Source organism: Thunnus maccoyii, chromosome 13 (genome assembly GCF_910596095.1).
Source record: "Thunnus maccoyii chromosome 13, fThuMac1.1, whole genome shotgun sequence".
Taxonomy (NCBI): domain Eukaryota; kingdom Metazoa; phylum Chordata; class Actinopteri; order Scombriformes; family Scombridae; genus Thunnus; species Thunnus maccoyii.
In genome coordinates, this window is record NC_056545.1 from 4192042 (window position 1) to 4213608 (window position 21567).

At 38.2% G+C, this 21567-nt stretch overlaps 1 protein-coding gene across 4 annotated transcripts in view; it reads left to right on the top strand.

The window, feature by feature from the left end:
• cadm1a (cell adhesion molecule 1a) overlaps positions 1 to 21567 on the top strand; it is a 411670-nt gene that overhangs the window by 352962 nt on the left and 37141 nt on the right. For all 4 annotated transcript variants that reach the window (XM_042430719.1, XM_042430721.1, XM_042430720.1 and 1 more), the window contains one exon: positions 13361 to 13453. In XM_042430719.1, coding sequence (XP_042286653.1) covers positions 13361 to 13453 — 93 coding nt within the window. The remainder of the gene's footprint in view (positions 1 to 13360; positions 13454 to 21567) is intronic.

The window sequence follows — 21567 nt, forward strand, 5'->3', positions numbered from 1 at the left end:
AATGATCGCCACCATGACTTATTTCCAGAGTTGTAAAAATCATGTCAGTAACATAAATCATGTGTTTTGTGTAATAAGCGTTCAAACTCATTAATACTATTACTTAAACTGGATCATATTTCATCTCTAGTGCCTCTAGCAACACACCCACACCAAAGCAGCCCCTTGTGATTTTTTAAATTTTTTTTTTAACCCAGTACTATTTTCATTCTTGAAGCAGCCGTAGAACACGAATGTCATGCTCCTTTGTTTCTCTCTCTCTCTCTCTCTGTATTGTTTGGTTGTTTAATAATCTTAAGAGGAATTTATATTCTACATTTACCACATTTTTCCACTGCAATCATTTTTGTTTGTGTGTGTGTATGTGTGTACATTTGATTGTTTTCCACCTAAAACTTTATTAAGAAAATGACACTTGAAATACTGAAGTATCACACCAGCCAATCTTTTCTGCGTTATTTGATGGTATATTCTGATTGGTTTGTAGTAGTAGTGGTAATAGTTACATCTCAAAATCGTCTGTTGGTGGATGATTTGTTTGAATCACAGTTTGATCCAGGGACACTGTTTTCGATTTACAACTAAAGATTTTACCATTGTTTCTCTCAGGTTTGTCAACTGTCTTAGTAAGCCCAAAGTTGCACCATGTAAGGGAGCCTTAAGATAAAATAAAAAATAATTGAATGTAAATAATCAGAAAAATATAACAGACTTTTAGTCAGTTATGTCTTTGGGTGGTTGGACTGGGAAATTTTTTACTTACTATGATCTCAGTATTTCTAAAAACCTGGCTACAGCCCTGAGCCTAATCTAAAATCCTGGCTTGTTACTTTTGTGTTTTCCAGAAAGTGAAGGTTGTTGGTTATGGGTGCAAATAACTGCAGCAAATGCATACAGTATTTATTGCTGACTATATTAGCTCCATTGAGTCGTGTAGTTTCAATTTTCATATAGGCCACATAATAGTTTTGTTGCATGCTGGTGTACAGCTAACCAATGTTATTTTATACCTTTTGTGTGCTTTTTTTGGAGCACCACAGCTGGTGATCATTAGGAGATTTTGGTGTTCATATGCTGTTGACCAACCTCCCACAAACCTGTGGTCATCCTTTAACCTGCGTCTACCTACCTCTGCCAGATTTCTTTATTTCTTTGGCTTCCTGTTGATCTAATGCCCTCTTCTTCTTCTCTATGTAATTCTTTCATCCTCATAATCATTATCACATTATCACAACACGATTTTATACTGTTGATACCACTAACATTTTCTCCCTGAGCAGGGCATTACACTCTAATGCGCTCATTTTCCCTGGCCAAAATTACTTTACTATCTCTTTTGGTAGACCCTGAGCCCACTGAGAAATGATTTGGCTGCTATTGTCAGAGGGAATTAGTGGAGTGAAAAGGCTTCTTTTTAATGTAGGGGGGGAAAAAGGAAAGCTCAGTGCCTGACGGACATCAGCTGAATGGATGTTATTTACAGCAGAGTGAGTTGCTGTGCTAGCAATGAGTGCAATAAAGCAACAGTGGTACCATCGAAGATCAGGAAACAGCTTACTGCCACCTGCTATATTATAGCTGTCAGTCTATATTAACAATGTAGTGTCTCTTTGTTTGTACAGTATATGCTTCACTTTCAAGAATCAGTAGAAAAGAAAGTAGATATTTAGATTGAAGACATTTTGGATTAAGAGTTGAGATCAGAACCAGCATTAATTCTAAGGTAAGGTAAGGGATAAAGGACCAATAAACTTTGACAAATTATTTCAAATGGTCAACTTACCATTCTTACCACTTTTGCAGGTGCACAGACCCACTAAAGTGTTACAGTTGGGTGACAACTGCAATTGATCATCAGCATTTTGTTCATGTTGGGGTTGAAGAGAAGCTTTCCAAATCCATCCTAAACTTCCAGCCATAACACTCACATCCTCTTTCTTATACAACATAGCAACAGGATATTATACAGTATATTGTTGGAAAAAAGGAAAACTGATGCAGGCAATATATTTCAATGCAAAGACATTCCAGTGTCATATATTTTATAATATATATAAGACAGAAATAAAATATAAATATTAAATAAAAATGTTTTTTAAAATAATGTAAAACTAATTTAAAAAAACACACATTTTGATTTATTTCTCATTCTTTCCTTTTTGTGGGAAGTGGAGGATCTTGCAGGTGTACAGGTGCAAAAGAATAAATAATAATCTGTTGACTTGCGGCCACATAATGTGAAGTTCTTGACTTCTGTGGTTAATATAATTATAGCGCTCATAAAAACCATTGATTAGAGCAAAGATTTAACTTAACACCATCTTGCTGATCAAGGGGGTGCAATCTACAAAGAAACAACTTTGCATAATTTTCTTGCATTCTTTTTGTACTTCTCTCTCCCTGGGCCTAAACAAAACCCTGTGGTGAGGGCTGCAAGTCGCCCCCCCTCATCTACCCACATATCCCCCCACAGTGAGAGAAACACAAAGATAAACACAGTAATGCAACACGTGGGCAACTAAAAGCCTTGCACGAAAAAACCCAAACAGCCACCATTAAAACCGCAGAAGGCCTCCATCCTTTTAGAGCTAGTCTTTTGATGACTTTGATGTGTCCATGGCCCCCACACAAGTAATGTCTACTGTAATTCACCAGCAAATCATGCTGAACCTTTGCCTTGTTAATGGGAAGACAGGATGTTGTGATGGAACTGTCAGATGCTGATTCTCACATTATGTTCCAGACCCCTCTCTACCACATACACACACACACACACACACACACACACACACACACACGCATACACCACCTCCTCCTCCTCCTACACCACCACCGCCATGCATACACAGAAGCTGTAAGGAGGGCATGTTTGTAGACAAACACTCCCTAGTAAGACATAAGACAGACAAGAAGCACGAGCGTTAGCATATATACTAGTGAAATAAACAGTGTTGAGCAAGTTACTCGAAAATTGCAATTACTGATTACACATTACTTATTGTAAAAGTTACATTACTTTACTTATTACTCAACAGCAAAAGTAGCGCCAGGCCACAATACAAGATGGTCAAAGTGGGTCCTGCATATCACAATCAGACATAACATAACGTAATTGTCAGTAGCGAATGAAAGAAGTGAAAGCACACAGCTTTAAAATGACCAGCAACAGTGAAATGCACTGCGCAGTTGATGTCTACATGAAATGATTACTAGGAAAACAGACTGCCATGCTATAGAAGAGAGGAGTCTTAATAGCAAGGCCAAGATAGTGATAGACTAGCCTACTTGAAATCTGGTGTTGGAGCAGCATAAAAGATGAAAACATAATCAGTGACACAGTGCACCTTGACACAGATGAAAATACTCAGTAAATGCTCAATAAATATTCAAATAAATAATAAATAAGTTATACTTACATCATAGGCACACTCGCAGGCTTTTCGCTGTGCAAAGTCATCTATTAAATCCTTTGGATCCAGCTGGCAGGCACAGGCATTCTCGATAGATAGTGTGGCAAGTCCAGATAACATTAAACGGGTCTGTCCCGTTGAGCTCCTCGGGTAAGATTCAATAAGCTTCAGTTGGGGAAAGGATCGTTTGGCAGATGCTACAGTCACTGGAATTGTTAAGAAAAGCAGTAATATCCGTGGGTAACTCACACAGAGATGTTTTGTGCATGTCGTTTTCGCCATCTCCAGATGGCGCCCTGGTGCTAGCATTAGCACTAGCAGGCGTCTTCAGCTCTTGCTCAGTGCTGCTGCTACTGCTTGATACTGCTATCCCGTCATCTTTCTTTTTAAAGAAAGGGACTATTTTTGATATCTCTCTTTTTGGCTGCTTCTTTCAGTTTTCTCCTCTCCTCTTTTGTGTTTGTACTCCATTGTTTCTAAGTTACTATCTTGCTGTCTTTCTTCTGTGTGGATTTTGCTACACAGTTATACGCATGTCCATATTTACCATAACCCAGAATTCCACATGGGCACATTTGCACATTTTTGAATTTTAAATTTACCATTAATCCTTAATTAAACTTAATTTAGAAATGTAACATATAGGTGTGAGTCAATAAACGATATGCATGTATATGTAAAACTGTTATTGTTATTGTATTGTATTTATTTGGTGAATGAATGACATCACGTATGTGACACCATGCAGCAGATGACTTGGCTCATTGAGTACTATAAACACTTTCTGCTTACCATTAAAGTTTAGTTGCCCCGTGTATACTGTAGACTGAGTGCTTGAGAAGCTCGAGATCTCTTGATACGATAATGGTGAGATAAAATTAATTGATAAAGAAGGGCCTGTCCGTGTGGGCCCCAAACCATTGCAGGCCCCAATGCAGCTGCATTACCTGCATATAGACATTTCTCCATTCTCTGTTAGAGCAGCTGAGATTGACACTAAAATGAATTGCTGGTTCACCTTAAAGGTTAGTCCACCTTAAGTGAACCTGGTCAGGTTAGGCTTATGCTTTGTCGCTAACTTCGGGGCTAACCCCCTTCGATAGACAAGTATTTTCTTGGTCTTGAGGAGCTGCAGCATTTATTAACTGACGCACTGTAGCCTGTGCTGTACATTTACTGCCACACTGACAATTTACCGCTAACCTTTTCTTCTGCTCTGCTCGCATTCATTGTCACTTTTCTGCCACTCGCTCTCTGCACTCACTCAACTACACACGCTCATTTACACACTCACTATACACACACACACACACATTACGCACTGCCCTATTCCTTAATTGAGCTACGCTGCTCTTATAACAGTACCTTTCACTTAGATGTCCTTAAAAGAATGAAGAGAGGGAGGATGACTCAAAACAATTCCACAGTAATGTAGGGTGTCATTGTGATTGCACAGTGTGCAAGTCAAAATCATTAGTAGCCCACTGATATTAATGATTGTGTGAAATTTTAGCAACAGTGCTCATAAATTGACTATAAGAATGACTGTAGGGGAAACACTGCTTCACAGCACTTCTGCTTCTGGTCTGAATATAGCATCCGTCTGTCAGCCGAATGCAGACACCACACTGATATCAACCCTCTGTTAATCCTAGTAAGACAGTGAGAACACTGACCCCCAAGTGTTAAAGTAATGGAGTGTTACTGGGATTAGTTACTATAATGTAATTACTGAATTTCAAATTATAATCCCTCACACTACTCGTTACTGAAAAAAGTAATTACATTGTCGTAATGCGATACTGCCCAATACTGGAAATAAAGCATCAAGTTCTGGTTACAACAATATATTACTCTGGTCAAATGAGTTCAACCACTTCTAGTTTTTCTCTTAGACTAGTCTGAAGTTAATTAAAGAGTTTTACAAAAAATTAAAGACAAGCTAATTTTAGACCTAAAAAGTTAGCTGCCATGCCTCCAGGCTATTTCAGAAAGATACATCTAGGTCAAATGCAATGAGTTAGTGGGGAGGGGGCAATTGCCTCCCAGTGATTTTGTGTGTCCTTCCAACAGTCTGACAAACCATTTGGATTAGATTTCTTGTACCACAATGTCCTAAAGCTTTACAGAAAGATTTATTTTTTGATTAAAAGCTAAAAACCAGCCACAATATCAACACAAGATCCCAAACTGTACATTAGAGATGTGTAACTTTATGATAAAGACTGCACGGGGCTTCCTCCTACGACTGTCCTCCCCTGCTTGACAGCCAGAACAAATGCAGCCATGGCCAGTATCCACTTTAATACATCTGATTCCCAAGTATTGTGACCCTAAGTGATGGAGAGCACCGTGAGACCGGCTGACACTAACAATGTTAACAGCAAGAAGAATGAAGTCTGTATTGCTGTAACTCTCACTGCCTGCTCTTACTTCTCAGGGCAAGAAAACACAACCGTCAGGGTTTTCCTCTCACAGTCGAATGAGACCCAGCGCTGAGGGGTTTTAAGTTGTTTAGAGGGTGCACCTTCACCAGCACTGGCTTTTACTGCGCACCAGCAGCATATTTAGTGACCCTATTGCCTTCTGCTGTCTTCCTACTTACTGTACACTTCGTCTCCATTAAAGCACGTGGGAGTTTTTCCTCAAGTCACTGTTTGCTCTTTAAGTAGCATTCTACATGTATTCCAGAGGTGTAGAGTGTCCCAAAATATCCTATTCAGGATGCGAGTGCTCTTAGTTTGCAGAAATTACACTTGAGTGGAAGTGAAATTGCTGGTTTTAAATAAGATGAGGAGTAAAAGTAATTCCTCATTTCCAAAACAGATTTAAAAGGTTATGTTTTGAAGCCTATCACTGTGTTCGCAGGAGAACACTTGGATTATTTAGATGATATTTTAGAGATTCCTCTGCCCTGTATCAACTGATGGGAGTCATTTTGGTCCATTTCTATAACTTCAAAAATAATCTTGATGAATTGAAGTTGTTGCATTCCCTCATATATGGTAATCATTGATTTTGGGTGACACCGGCAGGTAGCCGTCAAATGTTTCTATTAAAAATGACCCCAATAGTTTAATTTCCAAATAATCCATACCAAAATGCATGTAGCCATTCATATGACATTTCTATTTCCACCAAATTGTTTCCAAAATAACCCAACATGGAGAAAACTACCCGTCAGTCTTCTGGTCATTGTCTGACAGATTATGACAGATGTGGCTTACTCTGAGTGGATTACTCCAAATCTTTATCCTAAGCTTTGTTAGGAGGATGCTGAGATTCAATCTGGCCTCATATTGCAATTCTGAGATGTACACAAGGCCCAACATCAAATTACTTCGAAAAAAAGCAGAATCAGACAATTTGGAGGATGTGTTCTTTTGTTACATTGTATTTATTCCTGCTTTAGGTATTTTATAACCTCTGTCTGGAAAGGTACAATCAAAAACAAGTGTTCAAAGACACACAATAGAACCATATTTCATGCTCTTTCCACAATATTGGCATCCACCAATGTCACTTCAAGTCCATGTCAAGTTTATATGTAAAGCCCCTAATCACAGCAAGGATGTCAGGGCTCCACCGGTTCAGATTAGACGGGGACCAAGGACACAGTCTGAAAAGGGCAATGAAAAGCTTACCAAAACATATAGGCACTAAATGAATAGTATGACAAAACAGTACAATGAAGAAGAGAATGAAACAGGGAAACAAGGACATGAGGCAGCCTCTAGCAGAACTCAGAGTTTGTTTTACACCTACATTAGTAAGATTTTAGTAGCATCCATTGCCAAGCAGAACACCATTCTAGTGATTCCACTAAGCCAGCAGAATCATCCCAATTTGGGATGAAAAATCTGTATTAAAGTCTGGTTCTTAAGGTGATAAAGATATGGGCCATTGTTAGGGTACCCACTCTCTGCGGTGGTATTAATGTCCGTCGTTCTTTTTTCATCGAAGCATTTACCCCAAGCAATCACATCAAATTTTAATTTTGCCCAGTAAGATAGTAAATAGGATAAGATGTGGATTTTTGCCAGTTTAAAGCCATTGTGTGCCTCCCTCCCAAGCTTCAAGCTAGACCTCAACCCTAATTTTGACACTTGTCACTCAAATGTAGAGTATGTTATAAAGAAATGAGGAGGACAAATGCGGAGCTCAGACATCCATGAAGTGCAAAAGTGTACCCCAACTGGTCATTCTGTCAGATTAAAAAGTGCTCATGTGTCTTTTTGGAAGTATTTTGTTGTTTAATTTGGAGGACTTGTTAGGTAGTTTTCACCAGGGTTGTGCTGGTCACATTGTCTAAAATGTCCCCTTTGGCTACTTTTAACACGGCAAATTTGAACAGACACAAAAAACCCCAATATTATACCATACTATACTAAACTATACTATACTAAAAAGTATGAGTAGCCTTTGTCCACAGCTTTGGTCTATGCCAAAAAATGCCATTCAGTATCATTTACAGTGATTTTTCCCCATGTATCATTAATTACTCAGTGCTGGAGCTAGTTTTGTGAAGCATGTTTTCATATTGTTTGGTGTGATTACTGGCACTGGTGCTCATGTGGAGTTCTTTGACTCACAGGCTTTAACAGGAATGATTTCTGTCAGGTTGTGTAGTGTAGCTTCCTGCAGACCCGCTCCATTCGCTCAGACCAGAAACACTGATTCATAAGCCTCATCAGTAAACAAGGCCCGGTGACTCAGCGGGAGGAAAAACACATTCTGCTTGTCACATTTGAAAGTCAATGAGCTCCAGTCTTCTTTGATACTTTGTGCCAGCCAGCCACAAAAAAGTAGGAATATAGTCTACATTCATGCAATCTCATCAGTCTTGATTTTATTTTTTTAACTGTTAAGTTTTTAATGAGTTGTTGACACTGATGATCCCAAACATCTGCTGGACCCTCACAGTTCATGATGGGATAAAACCAATTAGACAGCACCACCCCCGAGCTGGAGTTTGTTAGCTCTCAAGCATGTGTGAAACTCATCAGCCCAAGCTTCGTCTGCCAGCCGACTTCCCAATGGATCATTTCTGCCCGCCTTTGTCTGCACATGGGTCTGTACAGCCTTTTGTATTGTCAAGGTTGTCTTTAAAAGAACAGAATTGTTGATAGATTAAAACATACCACATCAGCAGAGTTTTAATACTGATCCAGATCACCTGAAGGCCTTCATTTGCATTTTTAAATTTGCTTCAGGCAGAGTTCTGGGGATACACGGTCCTCTCTGTCTTGTATTTGAATTACTTGATTCCCTTTTCTTCAAGTGCATAAAATAGATGATTTTCTAAACTAACAACTGTGAACACATTTGTGCAGTCACTATGAGCAATTTCTGCCCTCAGGGAAGGCTACGTTTATATGATAAACAACCTCTGTACCCTTAGGGAAGACATTACAAACAGCAGGATAACTTTTATTGCCTCTTTCATGTAACTTTGGGATGTAAGCATTTTCAATTTGCACTTCTTTCACAGTCAAAACACCCTTGCTTGAATCGATAAGAATTACTGGTGTACATTCAGTAATACCGTGACAGTAAATATGATTTATGACAATGTTAACAATGACAGTTCAATGTAGCTTTTCAAGAAAGCAGTGCAGTTTTTAGTCTATGTGGTGCTTTTTGTTCAATCATGAAACCCAACAGCTTTCTAAAACAATACTATAATGTGCTTTAAAGTATGTAAAACACATACAATATCAATTTGAAATCAAGAATAAGTTGATATTTATGTTTCTGTTCCATTACGGTCTTTAATTCCTTGTAGAGTATGTCTCTACTGGCAATCCATTTAAAGGATAAAGCTCAGTAAATCTGCTGGTCACTGTAGCTTTTAACAAACATTACCCTATCAGGAGTATTTGTTTGGGACTATTTTCAGCCACAGCTTTGATATGCTATTGAGAATTTATGGCAAGACGGATGATGTATGTGGAGCTGACTCAAAATAAACTACAGTGGGTGTGTTCATTGTGATGAAGGAACATGTCACCCAGTGCAACAGTGGGGCTTACTTAATAGTATTTGGACAACAATGGAGCTCTGTGGGAGAGAGGAATACTGAATTAGTTGATTCCTCTCCACGATGGTTGCATCCAGCTGATTAAATATTGCAATTCTTAACAGCTATGTGAAATTAATTAGAGATTAATTATGCAAATAAATGCATTTGATTTCATGTGACATTAAAACAGTGTCTTTTTGTGACTCATTAAACATTTGCTGCCATTTTGGTAGAGTCCTCTCATTGAAAACACACAGTGTGATTCATCTGATGCACATAACACAAGGCATCGCTGATATTGTTTAATGTCAGAGCCATAGTACAGTTTCAAGAGATGGAATTTTTGAAAGCACACTCAGCTCTGATGCAGTCTTTTAAAATTTAGTTTAAAGATGACATATCATGCTTTTATTGACTTTCTGTTATTTTCATACCATTAGGATGTTAGATGTCTATGTTAAACATGGTCAGAGTTCCAAAACATGAGGTGAATGTATGCAAAATGCTCCCTGCAAGTCAAAAGCCAGGGCTTAAGCCTGCTCTGAATACTTGGTTTGCAAACTTACCTCTTCCTCTTCATGATGATTCTGTAGCTTTTGTTGCTAAGGTTGCTCCACGGGTTGTTCAAGTTGTCCACTCACATATTTCGGATCAGATTAAGGCTTGCACATGTACTGATGTATTTGAGATGTTTCCATTTCTAGCAAAGAACTAAAAGAGAAGAAAAATCCTACTAGTACTGTTTGTTCATGTAGCCTCCAGAGCGGGTGGAAGTCTGCCGAGGGAGCTAACCAATCAGAACAGAGTGGGCTCATTGAGAGGGGGGCCTTAAAGAGACAGGAGCTAAAACAGCCTGTTTCAGACAGAGGCTGAACTGAGGCTCTGCATAAAGGGCCAGTATAAGATAAATAAGGAGTTTTTTAAATTGTAAATGATGGTAAGATATTCCAGTAGAGCCTCAGAATATAGATATAGACCTGAAAATGTACATTCATTCACTCATTCAAACCTTATTTAAGCCTTGAAAATCAATGAGGTTTCTCTCATTTGCAATGATATCAAGATACAGAGTTAAACACAAACAATGTAGGGTTAAATAGGTCAGAGGATGCCAATGCTCAGTGAAAACAATTGCACATTGAGGTGAAGTGGTTTGAGATCATAGTCTTGAATTGTCCACGGGTAGTGAGAGTGTTGATCCTGAGGATGTGTTGAAGATAATTCCATGTATTTGGTGCACAAAAACTAAATGCAGATTTTCCAAGTTCAGAATAAACCCATGGGACTTGAAGCATAAGACAATTAGTAGAGCGAGTTTGGCAGGATCCTGTGGTCCAGCCTTGATAATATATAAGGTGGTAAATGTCCAATAAGGGATTTATGGATGAAAAGATACAAATGTTTATCATGCCTCTGTGCCAGTGAGCGCCAATCAACTTTGTCATATAGAATGCAATGGTGAGGGATCTCCGTTAATGAATCTAAGGGCAGAATGATAAACTGAGTCTAGGGGTTTGAGAGTGGAAGCAACAGCATGTCTGTAGATTATAAAACTGTCTCAGCTATACTTTTCCTACAATTCAAAGGGAAGCTGGAGTTTTTGCTGCAGTTTGGTGATAAGATTTTCAGTATGATATTTAAATGTAAATGTTTCATCAAGCCATATACCTAGATATGAATACTCTGTGACTCTCTCAATATTGCTACCACTCAGTAAGGGTAGGTGTAGACTGTTAAAATCAATATATTTTGCTTTAGAAAAAAGCATGAACTTTCTTTTGCTTGCATTGAGTTCTAGTTTAAGATTGACAAGTGCATCTTAAAGAGCACTAAAGAAAGTTGTAGGTTCTCAACAGCAAGTTGTACAGAGTCAGAAAAACAATACAGAATAGTGTGATCCATGTATTGATGGACATTACAGTCAGTTACAGAAAAGACAATGCTAATAATATAAATTGTTAACAAGACAGGGCCCAGAACTGATCCTTGTAGAAAACCTTTTGTTACTGGTAAAACTCAGATTGGATGTTTCCAGCTTTCATACACTGAAGTCTTTCATAAAGGTAATTCCAAAACCATCTACAAGCAATAGAATCAAACCCAATATTGCAAAGTCTCTGAATAAGCAGAGAATGATCAACTGTATCGATTGCTTTTGACAAGTCAATGAAAAAAGCGTCTCAGTGCTTCCTTTGGTCATGCAAGAAACAATAACGTTTAGAACTGATATAACAGCAGAGATGGTACTATGCATAGGTCTGAAACCAGACTGGTGAGGGCTCAAAACAATACTTTTAGAGAAATACTTGAGTTGGTTATTAACCAGTGATTCCAGGATTTTTGCCAGACAGGGAACTTTGGATATTATTGAGATCGCTGTTGTCTCCTCTCTTGTACAAAGGGATCACATGAGCAGACTTCGAGATACTAGGAATTATACCAGTTGAAACGGAAAGATTAAATATATGTGTCATTTACTTAGTGATAAATGGAGTGGAAAGCTTTAAAAAGAATGGATTGAGTTTATCTGCTCCAGTTGATTTCTTGGGATCAATGGTTTATTGTGTATCGGCTACATCACTAGCACATGATACGTCCAATTTAAAAAGCATTTTAGCACACCTTCAGGTCTCTCTATAGTAAACATATCCCGAGGCAGGACAGGTAATTTTGTACAGCCATGGAAAAGCAATAGCAGCAAAAATTTCACTTTTGCCACCTGCAGGAAACAAGTTTTATAGTGTGTGTTCTGTGAAAATGCGACATAACTGCTGTCAATGCCATGCATCATCACATAGAGGTAAGAAAAATGACACTGCATCATCATTGTAACTGCGTCATTGTAACACCTCTTCTACCCCTTTAATTTCCCTCTCCTCCTCCTTTTCTGTCCATAAACAGTCTTTTCTCACCATCTTATAACACCTTATTTCATTAAAGTCTTGACTTGCCTTCTATCCTTATCAACAGCCACAAATTATTTATTTTCAGCACCTTTAATAACCCCAACAGGTTTTTCAGTCCATTCCAAGGCAATCAGAGCAGCATGGGAGGTCTGTAACCAAGCAGCACTGCCAGAGGCTTCATATCAGTGCAGCCCTGCCACTTCAACAAGGAAAATGTCACTTTTGATATCTCCCCCTGGTCATTGTCAGGGTTGGGAGTCTAACCCGGCTAATGAAGTAAAAAGGGAAAAGCTGTGGGAGGAAAAATGGTCTCTGGTCAAAGCCTATGTACTCAACAACCCTGCTTGGTGCTGTTCATGTATTATTATTTTCTCCTTCCTATCATTCTGAGTTTTGTGCATTGTCATTTATTGTGTCATTATGTTTCTGTTAATACATCAAATTTTGCATTATGTTTTTTTTTTGTTGCCACTATCCTCACCAACTTTGTACTCTTCTCCTTGGAGACATTAAATATGCACAGACACGTTTGTTTGTCAGGATAGCTCACTGCATAACAATGACAGCATAAGTACAACACTAGCACGTGTTACTCATTAGACATTCAATCACTTCTAACAACCATGTGCTCGCTAGTGTTGTCAGTAATTCATGTCATAGTGTTTAGCCTGTGAGTAGACATAAAAGAGAAGAGTTCCAAACAAGATCTTTGATCAGCCCGGTCAGTGTGAGACGAGATGATGTGTGGCAGTGTCATCATTGTGTGTACAGTTTTTAATGCACTGCCATCCAGCTAATACATCAAAAGGTCTGTAGTAGACCTTTATCTCTCTCTCACACACACACACACACACACAAACACACACACACACACACACACACACAGTGACACACAACGAGCTGTTGGTCATCTATCAAACAGTGATACCATCGCTTCACACTGACGTTCCTTTATCTTCATGGCTCTTATACTCATTTGTTTTCCCCCCTTGTGTTTGTCATGTGTTTGTCTTCTCATTCAGATGCTCCTACCACTACCCCTATACCCACCACAGCCACCACCACCACCACTACCACCATCACCACCACCATCTCCTACCCTGAAGTCAGTCAAGGTACAGTATCACCCTCACACAACTTTTACTAGTGTGTGTGTGTGTGTGTGTATGTGTGTGTGTATTAGGGGTGTGCCCGAATACAAATATGCTATTCAGCAAAGCACAAATAGTGGGTTTTTACAAATATTTGTTTCATACAAATATTTTAAAAATTATTTGTTTTTTCATGAACACTTATTGTAACACTTTAATTTTCTAAAATTAAAAGCGTAATAAAAACAGAAACAGGATTTTTAAACCTCTTTACACTTTTATTCGAATACAAATACAAATACAAATAATTTTGCTGACTCAACAAATACAGATACAAATACTGGGCTCTCTGCACATTCCTAGTGTGTATGTGTGCTCCCGTATTCCCAGTGCAGCCTTGAATCACTCCATTTATCTCCATCTTCATGCCACAATCTCCATCTTCATGCCACGGTGGCAGTCATATTCATATGCATTTTCCTTTACCCATGGGTTACATTCATGCCGTTTCTCTCATCATTTACCAGATTTTAAGGTAATTCCAAACTCTATCCATTTGGCAGGTAGAAATTAATAACTGATGATGCAACAAGTATTCAATCACCCAGGGTGCGATTTGCGAAAAAATCAGAGGGATGGATGTTTTTGAAACATTTTTACTCATGAAAATAAATCAGAACCACAGTGGGCCTATACAGACTTTGAAGCCTATTAGGCTATTTCTTGCAACTGTTACTTGAACTTGACTACTGCATTTTAATTGCAGGAATACTTTAATCCATTTTTAAAAATTTATTTAAAGTATTATGATATTTTCACTCTCAGCGATGTGATGTCAAGTTCATGCCTTGTGCTTTCCTCATGCAAACACATAGGAGATATGATCATATATAACAAAACAAAAGGTCAAAATGCTAATTTAACATACCAGATGCCCTTTCAGTACTGTGGATAATGTCACTTGATCAGACATGATAATACACTTAATTTCATTCTTGCAAGTCAGTGCTTAATTCAGCTCTATTGAATAGAAAATAATCACAACATGCAATAGCACAACATGCTGTCATCATAGAAATAAATAGACTACAGTATATGCCTGCTTGTCAGACTAAGAAAACAGTCTGCTTTGATAACGGACCTCTGTCTTTTTCTGCTTTTCTGTGGAGGGGTCATCCACAGCATGTTGCCGCTCTTTTACCCACATTTCTGCAAATCTCCAAGCAGGGAACGAGGCAACCGCTGGTCCATTTACTGTGTCATCATGTAGCCTAGACGTGACATTATCTCTATTGTCACACAAGCTTGAGCGCTGACAGTGAAAGTCCATTGCTGATTTTATTGTTGTTTGTACCATAAACTGTCCTCATGTTGCAGCACTGTACTTAGATTTTTTTTAAATAGCCTATTATTATTTTAGATATTTTATATGGTCTATGGGTGAAGCAGCATACGTCGCTATGAGAAGAAAATAAATATTAGAATACATATTTGTCCCCAACAAGGATAAAAATAATTCAGCAGAGGCAGAGATATATAGACCGGAGGGGAAAATCCCCACTAAACTCCCACAGCAAATCGCAACCTGCACATACTGTAAATTCTGAAATAAAAGCAAAAAATGTCTGACACGAAAGCTCACGTTTCAGCTCATGTTTCATTTATCTTTTGTTTAATTTGTCACACATAATGATCCCAAGCTCAGAAATGAACTTCCATGCTCACATTCAAGATTTCGATTGTTCAAGATTTTAGGAAATATGCTCTCTTTTTTTAACAAGAAGGAGATGAGAAGATCAATACAATTTCATGTTTGTGTGTTATTTTTGAACTGAACAAGGCTAGTAATTTCCCCCTGCTTCCAGCCTTGATGTTAAGCTAGGCTGACGGACTACAGCAGCTCATACACGAGCAAATACATGAACTTGATATTGATCTACTCTCAGAAAGAAAACAAGCAAATTTATCAAAATTGAAGTGTCCTTAAAGTATAAAGCAAATATCAATACTAATTTCCTCAGTTTCTGGTGTCATTTAAAAAGCACATGTGATCTACTTGGATATTTGCACCTGAGCTTCCATCATTAACAACTGGCCATTTTAATCTAACTTTTAATATTATTGTTCAGCACAGCCATTGTAGGGTTGCATACTGTGATATTGACAGTACTCATTATGATCCACATACATACAGGTCTATAAAATATTGGAAACATGACAGATAAAAATAGGAGGAATTTATACACCCTCATCTATCACAGTCACGAATTACAGAAGTACAAAGCTCCACTGCACAAAGTGATGTGTCCTCACAATGTTTTTCAACTATTTTCTATTCAATGTTTTTTCTACGTATGATTGTGGGTGTGTATGGATGACAAATAGTAGGCGGAGGCTCAGCTCTTGTTGCTTGGTTGTCAGTGAAACCTCTCAGAGCAACCTGATGCCCGTCAATACTGTTCATTCTCTGCTATGTTCGAAAAATCATTTCACAGCAGGGTTTTTCGTAATACCACAGACAGACCAGGTGTACAAAAACATGTTGTGAAAAGATTTGGTTTTCCCCAACAAACTCCTATTTACAATTGTAATTAATGTATTTCTTGTTTCATGGAATAGGAGTGTGTATCACAATGAATCAGCATAATGGAAAAAGCAAACGCAAACAAATTGCTAAGAGCACTAAAGATGATGACACAGGTTTACTATGATGATTGTATAGGTTTAATAATTATTCTAGACATGGATTCACTGCAGACATAATTTCTTTTTTATGTGAAACTCATCTCTCATTTATAAAGTCAATTATAGATCAATCACCAGGTGGGTTGTACAAAGAGGGCAGTGTTTGAGGTGAACAATAAGTGAATATGAGCACTTGAAAATTTGGCCCTTTGAAATAAGCAAATTTTTATCTTGCTCTTTCAGAAACAGAACTCAGGGCTATTGTGAGTATAAATCTCCATAGGGTGCAGATAGAAAACATTACTTTATGCCTCAACTCAGAAATCAGCCTGAGCTCCAAATGCAATCAAAGCCTCTCTGACAGACCGTTCAATTGGAACAAATCTCACGAGGCTGGCAGAAATCACAGGCATTGTGCTTGATTATGCCATCTGATTGGATTAAAGAGAATACGTATCTATGCAAGCTGATTGATAGCTCCTTTGCCTCAGATAAAGGAGTCTGGAGTCTGCACAGGCCTGTTTTGATTATACTGTAGCTATTCTGGCTGATTCATACTGAGATCTCTGCAGATTTGCAAAACTATCACACTTATTTCTAATGTGCCTGCTGAGAATAATAGAGATAGTTAATAGGTAAATAGCAATACTTAAGATATTAATTCCATTCCAGATCACTTTCTTACAAAATTAGTGAATGAATTAATGAATTTAAGTTAGGTTACATAACTTTTAACTTAAAATGAGAAATATAAAAGAAGGATTGAATTCTTAAGAAATAAAATGCACCTTTGCTCAGTTCATTTGGTCTGGTATGACCAGTAGCTTATCATGGTTAATGTTAGGTTATGATTGTCATCTCTAGATAGATATTGCTGTGTGACCGACATTACTGACTCTTTTTACAGAAGTAAAAGAAGAATAAACACCTCACCAGGAGGCATGTTTTTCATTTGGTAGTAGTTCCAATATATATATACACATCATTGCACTCACTGTCAGCCAGGTCGCCTAATGATGATGTCTTTAAAGCATCCGACTTGGGAAATGTAAGGAAATTATCCTATAATTGTCACTTGTGGCCACAGAGGCTGCTGTCAAGTTTCTACTAAATGCATTAAAATCTCCAGTCTTTAGACTTTGCTTAATATTTCACCAATGTCTCCATATTTCATGACAGAGAAAGAAGAAACATATATCAGATATCAGTAATTACTTTGGTAGTACAATGTTATCATAACCAATAGAAATGATGGTCAAAACTATATAATTAAGACCCAAGTTGTAATAAGCATGAATTGTACTTTAACTCCAACTGCTTACTCAAGTGTTGAGTGCTAGAGCATGGCAATCCATTCTTGATCTTGGACATAGTATGCGTGACAAAACAACAGCCGGCTCAGGTGTCACAAACATTATGATCACATGACCTATCTGTGGGAGGTTGGTCACGTAGGTCATTTATCGTCATATATGATGCTAGCTCTGGTTCATGCACTTTGCCTACTACCCACTCGGGGTGTGCCCAAATACAAATACATTATTCGGCAAAGCACAAATGGTGGGTTTATTTGTTTCATACATACACCCGAAGATAAAGCTAAATTACTGACACAAGCAAAGTGCTCCCAAGGGACTTTCCATAGCCTGTTGTTCCCGTTCTCCTTTCCACAAAGTTAGGTTGTAAAAAATAGGCAATAAATGAATAGTGCAAAGCAATAATTGCCTTTGAAGTTCCTCCCTACACGTTACACGGTGTGCAATCTCTGTGTTATGGGTGTATAAATAGGTAGAGGTCTGTCTGCAATGAGGTGATGAGTTCAAGACCCGATGGGGGGACCTCTGTCGTAAGGTAGTTTATTCATGAACACTTATTGTAACACTTTAATTTTCTAAAATTAAAAACAAAAACAGGATTTTTAAGCCTCTTTCCACTTTTATTCAAATACAAATACAGATACAAATAATGTTGCTGCCTCAACAAATACAGATACAAATACAAATACTGGGCCCTCTGCACATCCCTACTACCTACCACATCCATACTTCATGATGGACAAATATTTTAATGATTTTATAGAAGTAAAATACTGGGAACTCCCAACCCAAAGTTTCTCTAAAATGAAGGAGAATTAAAATCATTGACAATCTCTGCAAGTACTAAAAATCATTGTACAGTATTTTGGCAAGTCATATCAGTCCCCTGTGAACAGGACTTATGTTGAGATGTGTGGGCTCCACCTGATAGAACAAACCTCACGTCTGCAGTGCCAATATTTTCAGGTCGAAACAACCCACTTACAGTTTCTGCCAGATGTCCTCTCTTTGCTTTCAACTATCAGGGGCATTCCATTATTACTGTGTATATAGTGTAGATTGAAGGCAACAGACTCATATGGCCATAATACGCTCTGCCAGTTGATTTCATTTACCCACAGTGTGCTGCACAGATCAGAGACCCACTGCCAAATGAATCTGTCAGAGTGGTATTGAGGGTTTCTTTTTTTTTTTTTTTTTTTTTATCAATTTCCCATTAGGGGGACAGAATAGAGTACTCTAAAAAAATCTATTAGAGCCCCAACACATGGCTCTTAAGTGCTTGGCAGGGTTTAGAAAGTTACTTGGGGTAATGATTAAATTGCTATTTTCAGATATCTGTCCTATACAGTAGCTTCTGCAATTGGGACATGCTATTAATTTCCATTTACATTCACCTGCCTTTTTTTTTTTTTCTCCAAAACACCTTCCAGGAACAAAATTTTCTGTTTATTATTCTTTAAAATCCTATTTCTTTTCCCATGTGCTTGGCTGTCCATATCCTTTTTTTCTGCCATTTCTATGTCAGTGAGAAAGAAAGAATTTCCTTGAGAAGCAACATTTTGTGCTGCACACTCTCCTCAGGGGCAGCAGTCTGTTGTATCTTTGTAGTGGTAGTCAGGGCCAATAGGAGGTCTTTTGTGAAATGCAAGCCAACCCAAAAAGTACAAATGGACTGCTGTGATTCTAGGGATTCAGTATTCATCCTCCCACATATTCATACTTACATATTACATACTTATCACCTCACCTTTCTGTCCCCCATCAATACAATATGACTAATCATTCATTAATTCAACATACTGCCAAGTGAACAACTTAATCCCTGAATGAAGAAAATAGATAATAAATGTAGACCTGGTGCAAGCAAAACAATCAGGCAGCTGGCTAGTATTACTTTTAATTGACAAAAGACCATAAACAGTGCTGACAACCAATTCATTTAACCCACGCTACAGACAGGACAACAAAATAGGCAAGGGAAAAGAGAAACAAATATCCATTGCATTTGTCAGGGTCTTAAATTACATAAACACCATCTGGTAAAGTGACTTCACATTTGCCTCCACCTCACATTCTCCTGACTAACGCATGCACACGGTGTGCCAGATAATATGTGGTATTGTTCCCACTTTGCTCAGTTTGATTCCTTGTCCATTTTGAAATTGGAGCCAGCCAGCTATAACTAATTTGATTAAGGTCAATTGCAACACAATAACTGCTGTCATGCAGCATATAGCCTAAGAGAGTGTTCAGCATCATGGAAAACACTTGTCTGGAGCCCAAAATATATCTTAATGTGGAAGTATATTGTCTTCCAGAGGTATTACTGCACTCTACAATGACCAAAAGGAGATGAAACTCATAAAGCAGGGCCAGGAGATAATCCGCTAGCCACACAATATCTGAAAAATACCAACAGCACAAATTTATGTGCACTCATTCAAGTCAGTATTAACATATATTTTTACACTACATTACAACTCCTAGGCTGCACTGAGGTTGTTAAAATGTGTAAATGTGTGTAAAACTGCTAAATACTGCATATCAATCCTGACTATTATTTTAACGATACTTCATTGGTGCACAGCATTAAGGAAAAATCCAACAATACTAAAAGTCTACAGCCATGCTAGAAGCTCTGTTACACTCTGAGTTTAGCATGTTCACTGCTAAAATTTTCTAAGCAGCACTAAACACAAAGTACAGGCAAAGCTGGTGGGAATGTCGTTACTGCTGCAGGTATTTGGTTAAAAACCAAAGAATGGGACAAAGTCAACTTCGACCTAATGATGGCACTAGATGAAAAATCAGGGGATCACCATAGTTATTACAAGTCATTGTTAGGTGAACAGGAATATATGAATAACACTGCATGACCATCTATCCAGAGGTTATTAAGATATGTCACTAGAAACCAAAAATGTCAACCTCGTGTTGATGCTAAAAGAAAAGTCAAGGGATCACCAAAGTGTTTAGGATTCCTCCTCTAGGGATCATGAATGTCTGTACAAAACCTCCTTGCAATACATACATAGTTGTTGAGATATTTCAGTCTGGACCAAAGTGGTGGACCAACTGACTGAACAACATTGCCACGCCTTTTTAAAAAAAAAAAAAAAACAAGCCCAGCACAGTGATAATTCTTATATTCAAGAGTCCCATTCAGTCCCATTTTAAAGTGGCAAAAAACAAGTCATCCATAACTTAAAACATATATATGATAAACATCAGGATATGCTGATTGTTCCTCAGACAATAGTTTCCTCCTGGATTTACTGTTCTCCGCCAACATTCAGCAGTTTGTACAGGGAAATAAACTACTGTTGAAGAGAAAAAGATACCAGTTTCTCTATTAACACATTTTGTCGGGGGTGGCAAAATTCTGGGCAAATGTAGGAAATCACAAACTAAACCCGAAGTAGAGAAGGCAGGTCAGAGAAAGTGGATCCAACAAAAAAGTATTCTAGTAGCCAGCGGGGACACCCAGCAGCCTGTTGGCATTTTCAGTACCACAGGGTTCCACCTAATGCATTTCTGCCAATATAATTATGATTGGCATGCAGTTATCTCTGCATGTTGAGCTGGATGTCATGTCACAGTTAAACCTGGGCTCATGCAAAGCGTGGCAAGTAGTCATGGAGCTGATGCGTCCCCATCATGTCTGTGAATGTCAGCGAGGACACTGCATATCCCTCAGTTGAGCTGTGAAGTTAGAGATGGTGGATGAGGAGAAGGATGTTCAAAAATGGACAGGCAATCACTCAGCAGCAGACATATTGAACAGTCCCACATGGCTGCCACCCACAGTGTAATGAGGGTTAGCAGGCCATGCTGCTTTTTTGTTGACTGAAGCTTGCAGGGACAGACGCTTCATTTTACATTTTGATGTCAATGAACCACTAGTCTATTTCTGTCTTCACATGGTGGCAGAGATGTAACAAAAAGAGGCCATCATCCAGCCTTCTTTTGCTTCACAGCAAGACAGGTTTCAAAAATATTTTACAAAGATTGTAGATATGATTGCTGGAATGTTCCATTGAAAAATTCATGTTTCTTAAATTCATGAAAATAAAACCCCTCCAGTCAGTTATTTCCCCATTTTTCACTTGTTAAAAAAGATTTTTCTCACTTGTG